Raw genomic sequence first — 22,710 nt, forward strand, 5'->3', positions numbered from 1 at the left:
ATTACAATATCTGGCTGACATGGCAACCTGAATTAATTTACATGGCTAATTTCCGTCAGAGTAGAGCGTGTGTTTTCTTTCAGGCAATAAAGGCTGTTATTAATCATCATCTGTAATAGTCCCCACTAGCACCTGTTCCTTCATGTTACTACAGACAACATATACATCATGTTAATGGGCCCATATTCTTTCATCATATCAAATCAGATTTCAGAACAAATAATGATGATAAAATCTAGCTATCAATCAATCAATCATCACAATATTTCAAACACATGAGAGAGATCGACACAGAGAGAGAGAGAGAGAGAGAGAGAGTCAGTCTTCCTACTACTGTGTTTCACCTTGTTAAATCATGGTAGCTACACACTGTCTTTATGGTCACGTTTTAAACAAGGTCCATCTTGTGAGGGTAAATGAAGCCCTCATAAACCATTAAGAGGTCTACATGGAGAGCTCATAAATAATGTACAAGCAAATGTCATACAATACCAGGGTGATACTACAGGGCCTCACATCTAGTGCTCTGCCAAATGTGGCAAACCCTTAAGACAGCCTTTATACAATATAAACATAGATTATAAGTGATTTGTGGAGCATTTAGGGTTAAATGTGACTGTCTACATCACATAGTGAAGTATTGGTTGTTATAACACAGAATCATTTATATTAACGGTATGCTGACACAAAGACTGATCTGAGAGCAGCGCTTATGAGAAACAACCTTTTTTAATAGTTGAAATAAATACTAATTTATACATGCATGATCCAAAAAAAACAACCACATTAACAATACTATGGTAAGTCTGGTAGATAGTGTAAAACCTATGGTACACACTCACAGCAGCTTTTACCCATTTTAAGAATTTCACACATTGAAAAACACAAGCGATGAAGAACAGTCTTCTTCTTACTTCCTACTCTCACTAGAGCACATGTACTTCTACTAGAGGTCACCTGGGGGTCCATAGGTCATAGGTGATAGGTCACACACACACACGGCAGGCTACATCCATCATTTCATATCTGGCGTTTTCACCAATAGCTGAAAACTGAGGTAAACTTGATCAGGTTTTAAGATCATTGTATGTTTGTTTTTGGCAAAGAGAAGGTCAACAGGTGTATGTAGATTGGAGACTGAGTTTAAGTTGTCAGTTTCTTATGGTGAAGTTCTGGTCACATCCAGCGCAACCAAAACCTTGTTTTCCGATGTTGTTACTTTAAGCTCAGTAAAAGTCCAAACACAGCACACCTATCTCAATCGTAGAACCAGATCCAGACTCCTTCCTTTGTGTTCTCTCTCTGCACTCACTCAACCTCCCGACCCTAAACGAACAGGGCCAATCCGAGCGTCTCTTTGGTATGCCAAAACAAGGAGATAGAGATGGGATTTTCTCATCCACGATCACTTTTAGAATGGGTTTATTTACATTTCTTTATTAAACTAATTCACAGAATGGGAATTGACTGGCGGTAGAGTCCTGGGTGAAGACCTCTCCCTTAGCGCCTGTGAGAGCAGCGTGCAGCCGTCCGACACCGCGCAGGCCGAGTTGCGCAAGCGCTCCCTGTAGTCCGCCATCTTGGTGCTGCTCTCTGGATGCTGGGAGACGTCCCGGAGGCCCTGAGTGAGAAGGACGCACGCTGACACCACGCTCATGGCGCCGCCCAGAACTGCCGTCTGCACACCCTTCCCCTCGGGTGACACGCTCGCCGCCCGGCCTAAAAACTGTGGTTCCGTAGCAAACCCGACCAATGCATTTACCGCTTGGACCAGCGCCGCGCTGAACAGGACGCAGCGGTTGCGTGTCAGCTCGCTGGGCTGCGTCTTGACTTCCCGGACACAGGCCAAGAGGGCCGTGCCGCTCGTGCTAATGCTCTTGACGCTGAGCTTGAACTGTTCTTTGGCGAAGCGGTCCTTGGACCTCTCGCTGGCCAGGCCCGAGGCATCTGTCAGGGTCTTGAGGTTGCAGGAGATGTTCTGAGATAGCTCCAGTAGAAGCTGGGGCGTGAGGTCTGGCAGCGGCGTGACCCGGAGGATGCCACAGCTCTGCTCCACCTCGTGGCGGCACCGTGTCACTTTGTAGCGGTCCACCAGCCCTGGCAGACACGGCTGAGAACCCGAGGTCTCCACCACTGCTAGGTATGCAGCGTGCGCCGAACACTCGGTCAACGACACCACCAGGTCCCCCATCTCTAGTAAGCGGTCTCCCACCTCGACGAAGCGGCCCATGTTGAGCTGCGACTGGATGTCGTGGGTGAGGATGGAGAGTTCCTTCGTGCGGGCGATGACCGTGTCGCGGCACTGCTCGAAGGTCTCGGCCACCGCCACGCCATCCGCGGTGACCACGGGCCGTGTCTCGCTGCAGAGCAGGAGGAGGTCGGCAACCAGCTGCATCTTGCCCTTACACGTGTCACAGATGGACGAGAGCTTCTTCCTCTGCTGCAAGCTGCTGCTCTGTGTGCTGCTGGAACCCTCGCTAGCTGACCTCCCTGAGCCACTACTAGCCATAGTAGGGGGGTCAAGCTGCTCGATTTGTGGGGGGATTTCAATGAGAAACGTGTTTTACGTCGTCACACACTCCATGGTCAGAAAGCGTAGTTTAAGACATTGTTATTAACGATGACCCACACCCCTATAAGTGTAAAACTGTGAGTTTGAACTGGCCAGAGAATATTCCTTATAGTCCTTCAGAGTACATGTAGTCCACTGTATGTGGCAATGTGAGATTGCAAAAAAGCACAGGGCATTGTATTCTCAAAGTAAACATTTGCTGAGATCAAAATAGAAGTTCTAAGTCATGGTACTCCAGCTCATTATTCTCATACAAAGTACGGATAGGAATTCTGTTGGGGTTAAATTAGTAACTTGGTTTTGAGCTATGATCTATAAAATGAACTATTCTAAACACTTACTCTTCAATGAGAGTTCCTTCCTTTACATTTTTTTGTGACGAGAATCCCTTCAAATTATAACTTTTCATTTACTCAGTGTTTATAACTTATTCGTTGTCATGTTTACATATTAAATAAAATGCCCTGGAAAAAAACTTCAACCACCTGCTAATATCAATTGTCGTCCCAGGTTTTCGCTAAACGAAAAATTCACAGGTTATTGTAATAAAATCACACACAAAACTGCAGTGCCACCAAGGTGCCTATACTTCAGGCTAAGTGCTGACTGTACAAAGATAATATTAAAAGTTATGAATTTAATAAAATCCAAAAATATTATCGATCTGATAATATTTTAACTACAATTTTAAGACGTGTCCTTTTTTCTGATTAAATTTACTCGAGAACACGATAGGATTTTAAAATACCTGCTTGCTTGAAGGCAGGGTGTATGTGAACCGTATTGTCCGTTGAAGAGTTCCCACTAAATTTGACCACCCTAGTTTGACCGGGAGGCTGGCTCATTACAGTTACAAGGAGAGTACCACCCAGACAGTTCCGTTCGACCACTCCTCGCTCCCTCTGCCTTTCCTGCATCATCATTACATGAGTCTTTCCAAACAGAAGGCTCCAAAAACGCAACAGGCCAATTGCACTGGCCCTCCCGCGACTTTCAACCTCTTCTTTTTCATACACAGTCCCGTGATAGACACTTGTTCGTCCGGCAGGTTCGATTCCATAGGCATATCTATTGTCCATAAGCACTTCTTAGCAAAACGCAGGGCGTGAATGTCTTGTCCGGAGTATCCTGTGTCGGGTTTCGGTTTTGATATCCATAGCAGTCGTGTCCCTGTTGAAATGATGACCTAACCTCCTGAACACATCTGAAACAATCTTTCACAACTAACATGTCGGTCGACAACAAGACATCACTGAAAAATGAGTGTTGGGGATTCCAAACTGAAAGTCAGTTGTGCTCTCTCCCGCTACATATTCTGTATTGCCTAGTATCAGGAAGCAGAGAGGGTGTGGTCGCACTAAAACGGCTTGATTGTAGCGAAGTAGCAACGCAGGCAGCGAGGCAAAAATGATAGCCTTCCGCTGAAATAATATGTAACTTTAAAACTGTGTTTACGGTCTATCTGGCTCGTCAATATAGAGCAAAAAATCCCGGCGCGCGTTCATCAAATGGTCCAATACGATTCCACAGTTGTCCAGGATAGTTGTTGGCTTTCCTCGTGAGTTTTATGGTCCGGATTTTAGGGCAGACTGCTCCCTCTGCCATGAGCCAGCCCTTCCCAAGGCCCCGACGTGGGTGCATTCGACTACCGGTATAAGGGCAAAGTTACACCCAAAACGCAGTTCTCCAAAATGACCGACAGTCCGCCCCGTATTTCATTTATTTGGTTACCTTAATTTCCCTTCTCAAAATCAATCAAAACGTGTGATACTCCGAGACCGCGCCGTTCTTACTTATACAAATCCAAACTTATTTTACACTGCTCATATTGACTGCTATAACACAGCTGTTGGATTCTATTAGAATGAGTCGCGTCTTTACAGTGCGCTCATTTGGACTTTAATTATTTGTTTCGTGTTTCCGCTCTTCACGAAGCATAGGATACGTTTCCACATGGTGAGATTGAGCTATTAATAATAACCATGATGTATATAAACCCTGGATTGCTGATGCTATGTATTGGCCATTGAGAGGCTTTGAAGGCTCTGTTCGGCCATATTGGCACTTCCCAGTACGGTCCTCCATAGGAAAGAATGGAATTCTACAGTATTTCAAGTAGAAATTACGTGTATTTAAGTATTGTTGATGTTGTAGTGGGGACCGTAACATTAGCAATCTCAAAAAATTACACTTGAAGGATTAAAAAAATAAAAATACATCTATGTATGTTTAGCTCACATAATATAATTGAAAAGTATGCATTAAGGTGTGTGTAATTTAAGAAATGTGGCAAAAAAATGAATGCAGACATTAATAAATGCCTTCTATAACTTTCTATGTATTTTTTACAATGGTAGGGGTGTGCCAAGATTTTGAAGCATGGTGGCTTCAACACAGCTCATGTAGTGCATCTATAAACAATTGGCAATAGCCAATTTATTACAAAGAATCAGCCAGTCTTATTTAACTCACAACCAATGACATTAGGCTAAGGGCAACAATGTATCAAATCAATTTTTATTTGTCACATGTGCCGAATACAACAGGTGTAGAACTTAGAGTGAAATGCTTACTTCTAACAATGCTTTAAGAAGTTAAGAAAACTAAATAAAAATAAGTGTTAAGTCAAAAATAGAAAAGGAAAGTAACAAATAATTAAACAGCAGCAGTAAAATAACAAGGGAGGCTATATACAGGGGGTATCGGTACAGAGTCAATGTGGAGGCTATATACAGGGGGTATCGGTACAGAGTCAATGTGGAGGCTATATACAGGGGGTATCGGTACAGAGTCAATGTGGAGGCTATATACAGGGGGTATCGGTACAGAGTCAATGTGGAGGCTATATACAGGGGGTATCGGTACAGAGTCAATGTGGAGGCTATATACAGGGGGTATCGGTACAGAGTCAATGTGGAGGCTATATACAGGGGGTATCGGTACAGAGTCAATGTGGAGGCTATATACAGGGGGTATCGGTACAGAGTCAATGTGGATGCTATATACAGGGGGTATCAGTACAGAGTCAATGTGGAGGCTATATGCAGGGGGTACCGGTACAGAGTCAATGTGGAGGCTATATACAGGGGGTATCGGTACAGAGTCAATGTGTGTGGGCACCGGTTGGTTGAGGTAATTGAGGTAATATGTACATGTAGGTAGAGTGACTAAAGTGACTATGCATTGATTATAAACAGAGTAGCAGCAGCATAAAAGAGAGGTCTGGGTAGCCCTTTGATTAGCTGTTCAGGAGTCTTATTTGTATTTTTTTATTTAACCTTTATTTAACTAGGCAAGTCAGTTAAGAACACATTCTTATTTACAATGAATGCCTAAGAACAGTGGGTTAACTGACTTGTTCAGGGGAAGAACGACTGATTTTTACCTTGTCACCTCAGGGATTCAATCTAGCAATCTAGCAACCTTTCGGTTATTGGCCCAATGCTCTAACCACTAGGCTACCTGCCGCCCCTTATGGCTTGGGGGTAGAAGCTGTTGAGGAGCCTTTTGGTTCTAGACTTGGCGCTCCGGTACCGCTTGCCGTGCGGTAGTAGGGAGAACAGTCTATGACTAGGGTGGCTGGAGTCTTTGACAATTCTGAGAGAATGTACTATAAAAATGTATTAAATTGTATTGAGACTATCTGGAAATAAGAGAAAGAGAATGCAGAACTCATGTTCTGTACCATAACAGAAGCATATCATAGCCATGGATTATTGCACTTTTTGAAGAGTTTGTTGGCCTATTTAATTTGAGTTTAAAAAATTGTTTTACCGACCACCTTTCTTAGGGCCAAATGGCCCAGGTGTCCCAAATGACACACTATTCCCTATATATTGATCTACTTTTGACCAGGGCCTATAGCGCACTATATCCAGAATAAGGTACCATTTGTGATACAACCCAAATGGCACCACTCTTACAAATCTCGTCATCATATCTCCAGAACATTTTGGGCCTTTGAATACTTGACAAAGTTCTTTATTCCTTGAAAACTATGAAATAGTATCCAGTACAGTTTGAGCAGGGTTGGCATCGCAGCATCTCCTGAGAAATATATTTCTATATACTTCAATGAGACAATTAACTGAAATTAACTGAAGGAAAGTTAGATATTTTTGTCACGTCAATCTTATTATTTACAGACCTACATTTGGGAATTAATATAATATGTTTATCACGCTGAAGGCTATGACTATTCTATATTTTTTTGATGTAAAAACAATATGAATTGAATGTTTTCTTGTTGTTGTCATTCTTGATATAGCTGATATCTCATCACGCTGGTTTCGTGCATTGTAGAAATACATGATAGTACATATATAGGTTTAATGTTATTTACTATGCACATTGTGCTAATGGATTTAAAAAATATATAAACCCTACTGCTGCCTTATGCTGTGCTCTGAATAGTCCAAGAGCCACAGTATTTACTATGGTCAGTGAAATCTGACTCTTCTCTCTGTTAATGGTAGTGACATCACTGACATTGTCCACTCACAGAAGACATAGAGGGGAAAGCTGGGATGTGAGGGAACCAATAGGAGAATGGAGAGAGGGACTAATACCTAACGAACTCTAACCAGTAGACTTGAATGGTTGTGTACTGTCTGTTCACTGCAGTTACAAGAGCTGTGAGTCACAGAGAAGTAGAATATCTGTACTGTTTGTAAACATAGTGTTGGATATATTAGCTCTAGTATGATTGTGAATGATTCAAAAGAACCAAAACCATGGAGTACGGTATGACTCAGCAAGTCGTATTCTATTCTATTCACAGCATACTTTCCAGAGTCCTAGAGTCAGATAACAAACAAGGAATACAATACATGTGTGTGATTCACTCTTCCCCAGAGTCCTATAGTTTTCTGTGTATACTAATCATAATTCAACATGAAATCTTTAAACGCATATATCAATATTTAATTCTATGCTACACTATGGTCTCACTATCAGACAATAAGTGTGGCCCTTTTTGACTGAGGAGGTAGTTTACTTTACTACAGGGAGGCTAAATAAGGAAATACAGTATTCAAGTCACTAACGGTATCCCACTCAACCCCCAGCCCATCTGAGCAGAGCTGTGTGTGTGTGTGTTTGTGCGTGCGTGTGAGACTGTCCATGTACGTGTGTGTGTGTGCCTGTGTGCGTGTGTTTATGCACGTGTGTGACACTGTGTCTGTGTACGTGTGTGTGACTGTGTGTGTGTATTGTGTGTCTTGGAAGCAGACAACCTAGCTTCTGCTGCTAAGGCCACAGGTTGTGCATTGTCAGTCTCTCTCACACACAGCTGCACAGGGCACGGTGCCATTGGGTGGAGTAGGCCGGAGAGGAAATGTTTCAGTTTATGTGGACTGGCCAGATCTCTGCTGAAGCACTACTGACCCCATGTACTGTGCTATAGAGGGGTGTGGTTAAATGCGGAAGACATTTCAGTTGAATGCATTCAGTTGTACAACTGACTAGGTCTCCCCCTTTCCTTTCCTTTATAGCCTGCACACTACAGGAACATTTAAAAGAACAGGCATCCATCCAGTGAAGAGTGAAGTTGTAAGCTGAAGGGTTCGAATCATACAATGACACAATCATGGGGTGCCCAAGCATTAACAATAGTGGGTTGGACCCATAGAAATTGAATTATATTTGGTTTGACTTTTGTTGATATTTTCAATACTTATGGCTGTGTCTTGATATTTTGTGTGCAAGTTGGACTGAGAAAACAGCACAGGGCACTGTTGTCACTGTAAATATATACTTTTTAAATGTAAATATTTAATTTAAATAAGTAAATTAAGCCCCCCCCCCCCAAAAAAAATACATAAATACATGTAATTTTGTTCTTGAAACATTTCATTGAAATACTGTGGCATTCCATTCATTCCTATGGAGGACTGCTTTTACTGAGGAGTGCCAATATGGCCGACCAGCGGCTTCGAAGCCTCTCAATGGCCAATGTATAGATGGATTAGCTGACAACGTCACAAAAACCATGCTCATGCTTCAATTGGGCAGAAGTCCATGATTTGTTGTGATTCTGCATGTCCAGATAGCTACCAACAATGACAAGAAACTGCCATGTTGGGAATCGGAAGTGACTTGTTTAAGCTAGTTTGATCTTGTTCTTTATATCATGTCTTGTGAGGTGTTGCCATATTAGCATTGACTAATTTCATGCCAATGCTAATATGGCAAAAATGTGCAGGCTAGCTAATCAACAACTGAACCGATGTATTTGATAGACAACAGTGGCATATATTAATGGATTACAAGGGAAGCCAGGCTTCCCCCCAAAAATTACCAATAAAAAATATATAATTCTCCTTCAATTTGCAAGAGGCACAATTTATCTCACCAGAGAAAGCATCTGAGTGAGCGAAACAGCGCCTCTCCGTCTCTGTATGTGTAGCCCATCTATCTGAGGCTGTCTAGTCAAAAAGAGTATGACATTGTTGCTGCCCGTAGAATTGAATGCAAGAGAAGCCAGCGAGCATTTGGCCTCCCTTGATAAAAAAATTATTAAATAATAGCCAATCAGCATTGAGATAAACTGAGTGAGCTCAACTGTGAATGGTCCTGGCGCACCAAAAAAAGGGAAGACAGTTTGGATTTGGCTTCACACCAATCACAACACATCAAGAGCAAAACATCCTTGACTGAAATCATTTGAATTGTTGAATCTCATTGTGTTGTTGTCCTCTGGTGGCTAGCTATCTAGCTAAAATTGTCCCTTTCCTAAATTAGCAATGGATGGAGATATCGATTTGGACTTGTGGTTTTACTTAATTCTCCATACTGGCCAATGATTATAATGCCGATTCTGATCCAACCATAAATGCATACATTGTGCCCCTGGCCTGAGAGGATGGAAGTTCAATATGTAGCTAGATGTAGTAGGCTAATGTTAACTAGCTGGCTCATCATTGTCCATTGAAGCAAGTTAGGTGAGAAAGCATTTCAGCCAGGAAGCCTAGGACAACAAAAACTACAAGTGTGTATATGACAGTCATAGACCGTTTCATCAACATAAAAGAGAGGAGGATGGTATTGCCGTTTCTCTACAAGTAGGGTAAATCAACATGTTTTTTCTACTTGCACGAACACACACACACACACACACACACAAACACCAGAACCATGGACAGCCACATCATATTCAGATTACGTTGATTGGACTACATTGTTTTTGGTATCTTTTAGTTGTCACTGTATTAGATTACAGAGGTGATTTGATGATGTTGAAATGTTGAAGTTGAAATGTTGCTGGAATAGTGGAGGCAGCTCCTTTTTTCTTTGCGACTTGCAATAACTCTCTGTGGTTCTAAATCAGTAGTTGTTTAGTAGTCCGAAAATGTTGGAAACTGTAACTTGCTTGACCATGCTGTAAATCATGTTAGTTTGTTAGATGCAATATGTTTGTGGACTTCACAGGACAGAGGTTGCTCTCCGGTTGTGTGACGAAACAAAGGTGTAGTTGAATTTATTCTGCCGTTGTCCGTTGTTATTGTCTCGGCCTTAGGCTTATATATCACAGCGGCAAGGCATATGAACTAACAGGATTTATAGAGTAAACAACACAATTATCACAACATAGGTTGTAATACGTTTTTTTTTTTTATATCTGGCTTGGCTTTCCCAGTGATTTTACCCACGCATAGCTACTGAGACAACAAGTGATCATTGTGCAAATGCATTTATGTTTTCAATAAACATTGACTAAATATAGATTACATGTTTCAACAATCTAAGCCAATCCCGTCTATTTTGCCCCATAGCTGAGCACACGTCGGTTTTGTTGCTAAACAACCAACCCCTCTATAGCAGTAGCAATCCAGGGTTTATTTACGTGATTTTATTGTAACCAATTCCCCTTTCCTTCGTCACGTCCTCCGAAGAAAGACTCTCAGCCAATCACCGTTCACCATCTGTAAGCATGGCGGCGGACTTCAGGTGGGGATGTGCTGTGCTTTTGCTCTGTACGTATTTGATATGTATTTTAGCAACGGACGGTCAAAATAACAAGCCCAAGAAGAAGAAAGATATCCGGGATTACAATGATGCTGATATGGCACGGCTTTTGGAAGAATGGGAGGTAAACAACACGTTTTTAATTCGGTTAATAGCTGCTTTTCAGTTACTCAGACAGCTGGCTAGCAACTCGGCTAACTAAATGGCTAATCAGAAAGCTAGCTAACTAACGTGCCCAACATAATCCCCGTATGATCACAATGATCTTCGTAGCTTGCTAGATAGCTACTAGCCCCAAACTATTGCTCCTTCCTGATAAGGTATAGCTGTCATGCAGCATCATAGCTATAGTCCATTGTATTATATAACGTAACTAGCTAACCTTGACCTGCTAAGTTAGCTAATGAGTGAACTAGCTAGCTAACCAGGAACTCATCCTGTTTCACGTGATATATTATTTGCAGCTGGGTATTTATCCATCAAATGTATCAGCAGATGTCACAGTGCTATACAGAAACCCAGCCTAAAACCCCAAACAGCAAGCAATGCTCTCCACACCAAACTTTCTTTGTCTATCTAGCTAACTAGCTAATTAGGATAGCCAATTTACTATTCTGTTCCTATTTGAATGAATAGCTTTGCTGTTGCATTACTGAAGTACTTGTAGTCAATGATATCATTCATTGTGTAATAGCTAGAACTCAGTCATATCTCTTTCTCCCCACTTCTTTCAGAAAGACGATGACATCGAGGAGGGCGACCTCCCTGAGCACAGACGGTCCCCCCCGCCTATCGACTTTTCCAAGGTGGATGCTTCCAAGCCTGAGGAGCTGCTGAAGATGTCGAAGAAGGGAAAAACTCTGATGGTGTTTGCCACGGTGGAGGGAGAGCCTACGGAGAAGGAAACTGAGGAGGTGACCAGTCTGTGGCAGAGCAGCCTCTTCAATGCCAATTTTGACATTCAGAGGTAGGCCTATACTTTAGTCTAATGCAGCATTTCTCAAACCTTTCCTATTGTATAATGGCCTGCAAACCTGCTGTGCTGGAGTGGGCGCTATTTCACAGTTGGCCTAAGTCTGTACTACTAAGAACATTTTTATATATAAACAAATAAATCCCTACTAACTTATAACAAACCCTCCCAAGCTCTTCAAACTTTCTCTGTCATGCTGAGATAATCCATCTTTAAGATTATTTAGCATTTCAAAAATCATGTTGACTAACGTCTGTTACCCACGTTAGCTCTGTTGTCATATCCACAATAATCTTCAACCTGGCATTTCTGCTTTCCACAATCTGAGTTGGGGTTGACAACTTTTCCAATGAATGCTATGAAGTCAGCTTGATTTACTATCAGTGTCCTTTGACACAGCACAGTAGGATTTTTAGGCCATATTGTCCAGCCCTATCTCTATTTATTTTTACAATATATATATATATATATATATATGATCCACACTGATTTCGACAAACCATTTCTATATGGACCTCGCTTTATGCATGGGGGTATTGTCATGCTGAAACAGCAAAGGGCCTTCCCCAAACTGTTGCCACAAAGTTGGAAGCACAGAATTGTCTAGAATGTCATTGTATGCTATAGCGTTAAGAGTTCCCTGGAACTAAGGGGCCTAGTCTGAACCATGAAAAACAGCCCCAGACCATTCTTTATCCACCAAACTTTACAGTTGGCACTATGCATTCGGTCAGGTAGCGTTCTCCTGGCATCCGCCAAACCCAGATTCGTCTGTCGGACTGCCAGATGGTGAAGCGTGATTCATCACTCCAGAGAACACGTGTCCACTGCTCCAGAGTCCAATGACAACAAGCTTTACACCACTCCAGCTAACGCTTGGAATTGTGTGTGGCTGCTCAGCCATGGAAACTTCCAATGTAGAGTTTCCATTATCAGAGTGTTCCCCTGCTAAGCATGGCTTGCATAGAATGTTAGCAGTCTATCATTTCCAATGAATCGGACTAGTTTGACTTCACCTCTTTCTTTACGGCATTGGTTAATGGGATAGGGTGTCACATCAAACACCACCACAACTTTCCACTTCGACACATCATTACTCTTGTTCCCTACCTTCACCCTCTTCATGCTCTCTGCACTGCAGTAGCATGGTCTCTTTTTCCTATTACTTTCCACTACAGACCATTCAGGTCCTTGAACCTCATCCTCCCGCTCCATATCATCAGAATGATCACCCATATTGATCACATTCTAGTGCATCTGTAGCTTCTCCAACCTTCTCTCCATTTCCTTCATCGCTGCATCCTCAACACTCGCTGCCATCACTGCGCGTCGCTCCGGTTGGTTCCATCAAGTCACCATGTGTGGAAGGCTAATCCTCTCACCTGGCTGTGCTTCATAGCAGTTCATGAAGCTGCTGCTTCTTCTTCTCCCTTCCACAGTGGGAGAGGCCATACTGATATGCCTGGTGCCCTCCTTTCCACCTCTAGGCCCCTGGCATGTATTTGGTATATTCTAGAGCTAGCACACCTGATTCTAATGGTCAACTAATCACCAAGCCAGTGACGACTAATTAAATCAGGTGTGCTAGTTTACAACCAAATAGTCCACTTTGACATCCAGAGGTAGGCTCTAATGTTAAAAAGCAGTGAGCCTTAGTTCTGCTCCTGGAGAGACTGCCATCATTGACTGCTAGTTTCGTCCCATTTTAGTGCCATCACACCTGATTTAAACTAATCAATTGATTAGTTTAATCAGGAGCTGCAGTGAAATGTCTCCACACATCAGATAGTGCCCGTGGCATTTTCCTGTAAATATTAGGAAAAAAAGAGGAAAAAAATAAACAAATACAATTCCATGTACAGATAAATAGTTAAGCAGTTAGATTAAACAACTCCTTTTGTAAGATAAATGTTTTAAAATGAAATGTATGGAAACTGGTGAATTAACACTCCTCAGTTAGCAGGCTCAAGCAAGCTAAAACCCACATGGTGGCAAAAATGAACTAGCAGAAATTGTTAACAAGTTGGAAATGATTTAAACACTTTTCTGTAGGCTACTATTTACAAGTTAACAAAAACTAATGTATGTCATATAAAATATATTCACCACACCCAGCAATGTAATCAACTTACCAGAAAGCATGTACAGTTGAAGTCAGAAGTTTCCATACACTTAGGTTGGAGTCATTAAAACTAATTTATGAACCACTCCACACATTTCTTGTTAACAAACTATAGTTTTGGCAATCTGCTTTGTGCATGACACAAGTAATTTTTCCAACAATTGTTTACAGACAGATAATTTATAATTCACTGTATCACAATTCCAGTGGGTCAGAAGTTTACATACACTAAGTTGACTGTGCCTTAAAACAGCTTGGAAAATTCCATAATGTCATGGCTTTAGAAGTTTCTGATAGGCTAATTGACATAATTTGACTGGAGGTGTACCTGTGGATGTGTTTCAAGGCCTACCTTCAAACTCGGTGCCTCTTTGCTTGACATCATGGGGAAATCAATAGAAATCAGCCAAGACCTCAGAAAAAAATTGTAGACCTCCACAAGTCTGGTTCATCCTTGGGAGCAATTTCCAAATGCCTGAAGGTACCACGCGTACTATTGTTTGTACAGATAAACAAGTATAAACACCATGGGACTACGCAGCCATCATACCGCTCAGAGATGTCTGTCTTCTAGAGATGAACGTACTTTGGTGCGAAAAGTGCAAATCAATCCCAGAACAACCGCAAAGGACCTTGTGAAGATGTTGGACGAAACAGGTACAAACGTATCTATATCCACAGTAAAAATGAGTCCTATATCGGCATAACCTGAAAGGCCACACAGCGAGGAAGAAGCCACTGCTCCAAAACCATCTTAAAAAAGCCAGACTACGGTTTGCAACTTCACATGGGGACAAAGATCGTACTTTTTGGAGAAATGTCCTCTTGTCTGATGAAACAAAAATAGAACTGTTTGGCCATTTATGTTTGGAGAAAAAGAGGGGAGGCTTGCAAGCCAAAGAACACCATCCCAAACGTGAAGCACAGGGGTGGCAGCATCATGTTGTGGGGGTGCTTTGCTGCAGGAGTGACTATTGCACTTCACAAAATAGATGGCATCACGGAATATAATGTGGATATATTGAAGCAACATCTCAAGACGTCAGTCAGGAAGTTAAAGCTTGGTCGCAAATGGGTCTTCCAAATGGACTATGACCCCAAGCATACTTCCAAAGTTGTTACAAAATGGCTTAAGGACATCAAAGTCAAGGTATTGGAGTGGCCATCACAAAGCCCTGACCTCAATCCTATAGAAAAAGCGTGTGCGAGCAAGGAGGCCTACAAACCTGACTCAGTTACACCAGCTCTATCAGGAGGAATGGGCCAAAATTCACCCAAATTATTGTGGAAGGCTACCCAAAACGTTTGACCCAAGTTAAACTATTTAAAGGCAATGCTACCAAATACTAATTGAGTGTATGTAAACTTCTGACCCACTGGGAATGTGATGAAAGAAATAAAAGCTGAACTAAATAATTCGCTACTATTATTCAGACATTTCATATTCTTAAAATAAAGTGGTGATCCTAACTGACTTAAGACAGGGAATTCTTACTTGGATTAAATGTCAGGAATTGTGAAAAACTGAGCCAAATACACTGCTCAAAATAAAGGGAACACTTAAACAGCACAATGTAACTCCAAGTCAATCACACTTCTGTGAAATCAAACTGTCCACTTAGGAAGCAACACTGATTGACAATAAATGTCACATGCTGTTGTGCAAATGGAATAGACAACAGGTGGAAATTATAGGCAATTAGCAAGACACCCCCAATAAAGGAGTGGTTCTGCAGGTGGGGACCACAGACCACTTCTCAGTTCCTATGCTTCCTGGCTGATGTTTTGGTCACTTTTTTGAATGCTGGTGGTGCTTTCACTCTAGTGGTAGCATGAGACGGAGTCTACAACCCACACAAGTGGCTCAGGTAGTGCAGCTCATCCAGGATGGCACGTCACTGCGAGCTGTGGCAAGAAGGTTTGCTGTGTCTGTCAGCGTAGTGTCCAGAGCATGGAGGCGCTACCAGGAGACAGGCCAGTACATCAGGAGACGTGGAGGAGGCCGTAGGAGGGCAACAACCCAGCAGCAGGACTGCTACCTCCACCTTTGTGCAAGGAGGAGCAGGAGGAGCACATCCAGAGCCCTTCAAAATGACCTCCAGCAGGCCACAAATGTGCATGTGTCTGCTCAAACGGTCAGAAACAGACTCCATGAAGGTGGTAATGAGGGCCCGACGTCTACAGGTGGGGGTTGTGCTTACAGCCCAACACCGTGCAGGACGTTTTTCATTTGCCAGAGAACACCAAGATTGGCAAATTCGCCACTGGCGCCCTGTGCTCTTCACAGATGAAAACAGGTTCACACTGAGCACGTGACAGTCTGGAGACGCCGTGGAGAACGTTCTGCTGCCTGCAACATCCTCCAGCATGACCGGTTTGGCGGTGGGTCAGTCATGGTGTGGGGTGGCATTTCTTTGCTCACTTTGCTCACCAGAGGTAGCCTGACTGCCATTAGGTACCGAGATGAGATCCTCAGACCCCTTGTGAGACCATATGCTGGTGCGGTTGGCCCTGGGTTCCTCCTAATGCAAGACAATGCTAGACCTCATGTGGCTGGAGTGTGTCAGCAGTTCCTGCAAGAGGAAGGCATTGATGCTATGGACTGGCCCGCCCGGTCCCCAGACCTGAATCCAATTGAGCACATCTGAGACATCATGTCTCGCTCCATCCACCAACGCCACGTTGCACCACAGACTGTCCAGGAGTTGGCGGATGCTTTAGTCCAGGTCTGGGAGGAGATCCCTAAGGAGACCATCCGCCACCTCATCAGGAGCATGCCCAGGCATTGTAGGGAGTTCATACAGGCACGTGGGAGGCCACACACACTACTGAGCCTCATTTTGACTTGTTTTAAGGACATTACATCAATGTTGGATCAGCCTGTAGTGTGGTTTTCCACTTTAATTTTGAGTGTGATTCCAAATCCAGACCTCCATGGGTTGATAAATTTGATTTCCATTGATCATTTTTGTGTGATTTTGTTGTCAGCACATTCAACTATGTAAAAAAAAAAGTATTTATTAAGAATATTTCATTCATTCAGATCTAGGATGTGTTATTTTAGTGCTCCCATTATTTTTTTGAGCAGTGTACATTAAACTAAGGTGAATGTAAACATCAGATTTCAACTGTAGTCCTTGGGTCAGACAGTCTAGTAGTGTGGGCATAATAGCATGTCATTAGTTTGCAAGATCTTGAGAATCAGCTGTACATGTGATGGGAGAATGCACTGTGTATGCAGAGGGTTGTAATTCCATTGAATTGAGGATAGTTTAACCAAAATATGCTACAAAACCTAGAATTGCCTTATGTATCCCACAAAAAAGGTTCACTGTTATAAGCTAACTTTTGTGATGAATTTAAGCAAACTTCCCATGGATATTCCCAGTAAAGTTTCCAACCCTTTGCAACCCTGAACATAGTACACTAATACTCTATGTAACCAAACAAAATGTTGACAGTAGATTAGTTCATTATTGTAAAAAATAAATGTTGTTTTTGCAGGTTTCTTTATTCCCAGACTTTAGACTTTGACTAATGTCCCATGTTGTCCCTCCTCTCCCCTTGTACTGTAGGTTCGTGGTGGGCTCCAACCGGGTCATCTTCATGCTGCGAGATGGCAGCTTCGCGTGGGAGGTCAAGGACTTCCTGGTGGCCCAGGAGCGCTGCGCCGAGGTCACCGTGGAAGGCCAGGTGTTCCCCGGGAAGGCCGCCAAGAAAGATGACAGCGCCAAGCAGCAGAATGAAGTGAACACCAAAAAGAAGGGCAAGAAGAAGTCGGAGGGCAAGAAACCCGACCTGGACGGCAACAGAGCGAGTAAAGACAAGGTTGAACTGTGATTGGCTGATGATGGAGAGAGAGATGGGATTGGCAGAACAATCACCTAGACCAGCAGCACCACCTAGCTTCTTTTACTTTAGTATTTGCAGATCTGAGGCCAATGGGCAGAAGAAAAATGTGTCTGACTACTACCTAGCCTTTCAATCAGGCTTTATGGAGCTGCTACAGATCTGCAGACACTGAAGTGGTAAGAGGCTAGGGGAAGGGACTTGGAGAGAGGTTCAACGGTGACTCAGCACAAGACAGTTTTGTGGCACTGTGTACTCTTTCAAACCTATTAAAGTCAGGGTCAATGACTGACCTCAGAGCAGATGTTAAAGTGTAGCTTTGAGGTTTCTGGTTTATTTTACACACCTGTCACTGAGTGAAGGTCAACATGTTTATATGGCTTGTCGATGACTTGTCTCTTTTACAATGTGACATTTTTTATTTTGAAACAATTTATGAATCCAACCAGTGCTTCAATATTACTTTTTGTCATTGTTTTCCAGTACATTTAGAGGCATTGTATTTCGTTATTCCAATAAAACATAAGTAATACAGGAAATGATTTGAGCACAAACTCCTACCTTCCTACCTGTGCCAAAACCACTGATTTAGTACTGCACTACACAGGTAATGAGTTCTATTTGGGACGCACACACGTGATTATTTTTGATTGTTGATTTCTTGTATTCACCTTCAATAATACAGTTGAGTTCAGTATTGACTTGTAGCATACAATTGCAGTGGTCACGTTGTACATGGATTTTCAATAAATGACAGAATCAAATGATTTTCTTTGTCCTGTTAAGTTAATGGGTTGCTTTTTGGGGGAGTAATATGTGTGAACGGAGACATTCCCTCTGCTCATTCTCTTTTACTATTTACCTATTTTCCTCCCCATCTTTCCATTTCTCACACTTCTTATTCTGGCGTGGCTGTCTGACAAATCCCTGAAGGGGGGGGTGAACAAATTAGTCTTGGAAGGAGCAACAAATGTTGAGTCCACTGCGTTATGGGGCTATCTGCCTGTCCCTACAGACTCAAGTTGAGTCCACTGTGTTATTGGGCTATCAGTCTGTAGGGACAGGCAGATAGCGCCATAACGTGGTGGACTACATGACTGCCTGTCCCTACAGACTCATAGCCCCATAACGTGGTGGACTCAACATGATTCTGCCTGTCCCTACAGACTCATAGCCCCATAACGTGGTGGACTCTACATGACTATCTGCCTGTCCCTACAGACTCAGCCCCATAACGTGGTGGACTCTACATGACTATCTGCCTGTCCCTACAGACTTCAACTGTGTTGGGATTTGTATTGTCATGTTCTGTATATCCCGTCTGGCATGTCTAAACGCAGGTGGACTGGAAATAATGGTGTTAAGCCTAGATTCAATCAGTTCAGCATTAACCTGCTATAACCAAGAAATGTTCTGTTTGTATTGTTCTGATATAATACTTAGGCTGGATTCAATCAGTTCAGCATTAACCTGCTATAACCAAAACTTTGTTTGTTTTGTTCTGATATAATACTTGGGCTGGATTCAGTCCCTATCATGGAATATAGCTCGTTAAAGAAGATCCACGTTAAAATGTAAAGGTTGGTTCCCATTGAGTGGACATAAGCAGCATTTACCTTTAATGCAGTCTCCGCCACCGCGGGAAAATGGCCTTATAATTGTCAATCGCACTATAAAGCAGATCTTCAGCGCAACGGATTGAATAGAGCGTCTGGTTGTTTCCTTTATGTAAGCCAACAGAGCACCAGCCTTGTGTTTTACAGTTTTAGAGGGTTACTGAGGTCCAGAGCTGGAGGCCTCCACTTAACTAGTCCTCTCTAGCGCTCTCTCTCTCTCTCTCTCAGCATGTGAGCATAGCTCAGCATTCCACAATGATTTATAATGGGCCTGGGAGCCACACCCTTTACGCTGTGCTCACACACACACAAAGGAACCAGCACATGAGAACCAACGGGGCTGGAGCCAAGCATTGCCCCTTGCTGATAGTAATTTCAACCTGCAGACCCCATTAACTTCTCCAATAATGCTGCTAGGATAGCATCCCAAATAGCACCCTGTTACCTAGTGCGCTACTTTTGACCAGGGCTCATTGGGAATAGGGTGCCATTTGGGACAACCCCAAACCAAAGTGTCTGTTTGAATGTGTAGGCTAATGGTTGAAATGTGGAACTGATGTGTTTCTTGGTTCAAACAATAATTGGATAACAGGTAGTAGAGCATGAGAAATGTATTACTGCAATGTTAACTGGTGTTTCTGTGCAGAAAGTCTTTATTGGGGTTCACACACACAGGCTTATAAATTCACTTATTCATTTATTTATGTACAAAAGTCATTCAAAGATTTTAAGTCATGAGATTGAATTACTTTACAAGCCCAAGTCATGTATAATACATCACATCCATTTAGTGTAGGGTTAAAACAAAACAGCGCGGTAACTAGGATGATATTATGCCATAGCAGTGTTTAGTAGGATTGTTTTAAATGTTATAGTATTATTATTCTTACATACAATTCAGGACACGAATACAATACAACTCAAAATATGTCCCTTGTAGATTTTGTTCAATTATGTCTGTACAATAAATAAGTATAAAATATATCTCTGTTATCAATCTGTGGAATTTTTAAAAACACATTTAAACATACAAAACACTAACAACTATCACGTCCGAAAAAAGACCAGCTATTTCGGGCAAAGGGAAACGTTTATCTGATTCTTGCCAGATTTGAAGAAAAATCGCCAATTTATAATCAATATATAAATTGCTTAAATAACATTTAAAGTTTTGATTTGGGAGTATTGTCTAAGACCAGATAGCACTTTAGAAGTGACCAAAAAATGTCCTTGGATATATTCAGGATCATTTTGGGGTTTCTTTACATACTGGTATGTTTAATAAAACAGACCGATGGACCACAAACGTTGACATGAACAGTTATATGAAACCAAACATTACACAATATCAAGTAAGCGATCTAGAGCCCTCACATAAAACACAGGGAAACAGCTTCTCTGGAATGGAATCTTCCGGACAGATGGACTAAATGTCTGCACCTGCTTTTTATCCAGCAGAAGGGTAAATATATATATCTCATAATGTACCTAAAAGTTTTTTATGTTCATCTTAAAAAGGCCCAATGCAGTTGTTTTTACCTCAATATCAAATCATTTCTGGGTAACAATTAACTACCTTAAGTGATTGTTTTGAATTAAAATGGTCAAAAAGTAATACAAATAGCTTCTTAACAAAGAGCAATTTCTGAAGCAAGGATTTAGCTAGGACTGGCTGGGGGTGGTCTAGCTGTAATTGGCAGAGAGGTTTGTAACTGGTTTGTAACTCTCTTCGTTACTGGTCTATTAACTAATGGTGATGTCACCAGGCAGGCCAAAACTCCATCCCACCAAAACAGGCTGACATTTCAGGTGGTCTTTTCAAACAGCTCTCACACTAAAAGGGCATTATCATCATTTCACAGTATTATTCCAACCTCAGTGTGGAAATATATATAAAATACTGTAAAATCACGTTTTTGACCACACTGGGCCTTTAACCTGTAATTGACCTTTTGGTTCTACTTTAAAAGTCACATAATCTCTCTCTCACTTCTACTTCATTGGTCTACATTTTTGTTCTATTGTGTTAAGCAACGTTAACTTCCCACTGGAAAACACAGGTGCAAACATTTAGGAAATCTGAGTAGAATGAAAAACAAGGAATATTTGTTGGTAATTTTTTCTCTCTTCTCGCGTTTTAAAAGTCAAGTATAGTCAAACGAACAATACAGTCGAATCACTCACATAGTCAACATTGTCACATAAACAGAGACCTGCATGGCGGGAAAGTTGATAGGTGACAGAAAAACGCATGCGTTTGATTGGCCGGCCCACACTCTGTAGCACCGGGCTGAAACCGTCCCTAACCACAGATCTAGGATCAGATTACCTTAATTAATCTTTAGTGGTGAAAAACATCTGATCTTGGACCAGTAGTTATAGGAACAACTTTCACCTACTCCAGCCCTAGGGGCAGTGTGTGTGTGTTGTGTGGGAGGTGTAGTCTTGTGTGTGCCCCCCACTACACCTGGTTCCTCCTCTCCTCTCTCCTTCATAGCTTAATCTTCTTGACCACAGGGATAGGGAGGACTTGATGGATCTTAGCTCTCTCCTCATTCACCTCCATACGGACCCAGTCAGGTCGAAAAGTGCCCTTGAAGCCTACAAACGTTAGCTTGTCTGAAACACAGAGAAATCAAGAAAGGCTGGCTCAATGTCAGCTGCTCACATTCTGAGTATACACAACTATTTCTCTCTCCATAATAAATACAAGAAACAAACAACAAATAACACAAAAATCACCCCCAAAACATTCCTAGAAGGACAGAGCGGGAAAAGGGAGAGGGGGAAGAAACAGGGGAAAGAGGAGGGAGAAAGAAAGACATAGCGAGCTAGCTGGCAGTCCTCCTCCTCCATTCTCCAACACTGTGCATACCACTGAGGCGTCTCACCCCATCCAGGAATGATTTCTACACAAATAGACCATTTGTCGTCTCTGGAATTACACCCCACAGTGAGAAAAATGTGTCCCGCAGCCTGCTCCGGGATGTCTAGGGGTGTAGAATCTATTTAGTACAATGTACTGTGTGATCTAAAATTAGAATCAGAATTTGGAGAAGGATTTCTGAATTCCAAAACGTGGGTTGTGTCAAGTGACTTGAAGGGGAGAGGGGTTAAGTATGGAGGGAGGAGAGGAAGGACCCTGCTGCTCTGGCATGCACACACACACACACACACACACACACACACACACACACACACACACACACACACACACACACACACACACACACACACAGAGAGAGAGAGAGACAGAGAAATAGCTGAGTCATCATTATGAATCAGGAAGACCATACTTTATTACATAGGCTACTTACTATGAATCAGCATTTATGAGAGATTGTATGTGAAACACTGTCAGCCCTGAACACTAAACACTGACCATCATTACAAGCCAGATCATTTTGAATCAATGAGTACACCTTTAATAAAAGTTGGCTGACTGTATTTGATAAGCAAACAGCACCAGTTTAACATTCAACACGGTTTACAAAACATTAGTTTCTGAATCACAACAGTATACCAATAGCACCCTCTACTGTGTGTTGGTTGAAATCTCCGATAGGAACTATTCCTAGAAATCGAGAATTTGGGATTATAATGGTTCTATCTG

General features: G+C 42.2%; 3 protein-coding genes across 9 annotated transcripts in view; 1 reads left to right on the forward strand and 2 right to left on the reverse strand.

Moving 5' to 3' along the window:
* Positions 1-710: 710 nt before the first annotated feature.
* On the reverse strand, positions 711-4,520 carry LOC110526712 (talin rod domain-containing protein 1). The gene has a single exon (XM_021607869.3). The coding sequence runs from the start codon at positions 2,507-2,509 to the stop codon at positions 1,445-1,447; it is 1,065 nt and encodes a 354-aa protein (XP_021463544.1). The 5' UTR covers positions 2,510-4,520; the 3' UTR covers positions 711-1,444.
* Positions 4,521-10,340: 5,820 nt separating this feature from the next.
* On the forward strand, positions 10,341-18,248 carry LOC110526713 (LRP chaperone MESD). Its single transcript, XM_021607870.3, has 3 exons — positions 10,341-10,661; positions 11,272-11,504; positions 17,208-18,248. Exons 1-3 carry the CDS (start codon positions 10,503-10,505, stop codon positions 17,470-17,472), a joined length of 657 nt encoding a protein of 218 aa, XP_021463545.3. The 5' UTR covers positions 10,341-10,502; the 3' UTR covers positions 17,473-18,248.
* Positions 18,249-19,732: 1,484 nt separating this feature from the next.
* LOC110526709 (cell migration inducing hyaluronidase 1) overlaps positions 19,733-22,710 on the reverse strand; it is a 145,631-nt gene continuing 142,653 nt past the window's right edge. For all 7 annotated transcript variants that reach the window (XM_090222853.1, XM_090222851.1, XM_090222857.1 and 4 more), the window contains one exon: positions 19,733-21,716. In XM_090222853.1, the coding sequence (XP_090078979.1) occupies positions 21,589-21,716 (128 nt within the window). In that variant the 3' untranslated portion in view covers positions 19,733-21,588. The remainder of the gene's footprint in view (positions 21,717-22,710) is intronic.

Source organism: Oncorhynchus mykiss, chromosome 26, assembly GCF_057628025.1.
Source record: "Oncorhynchus mykiss isolate SJ-2025 chromosome 26, ASM5762802v1, whole genome shotgun sequence".
Lineage (NCBI taxonomy): Eukaryota > Metazoa > Chordata > Actinopteri > Salmoniformes > Salmonidae > Oncorhynchus > Oncorhynchus mykiss.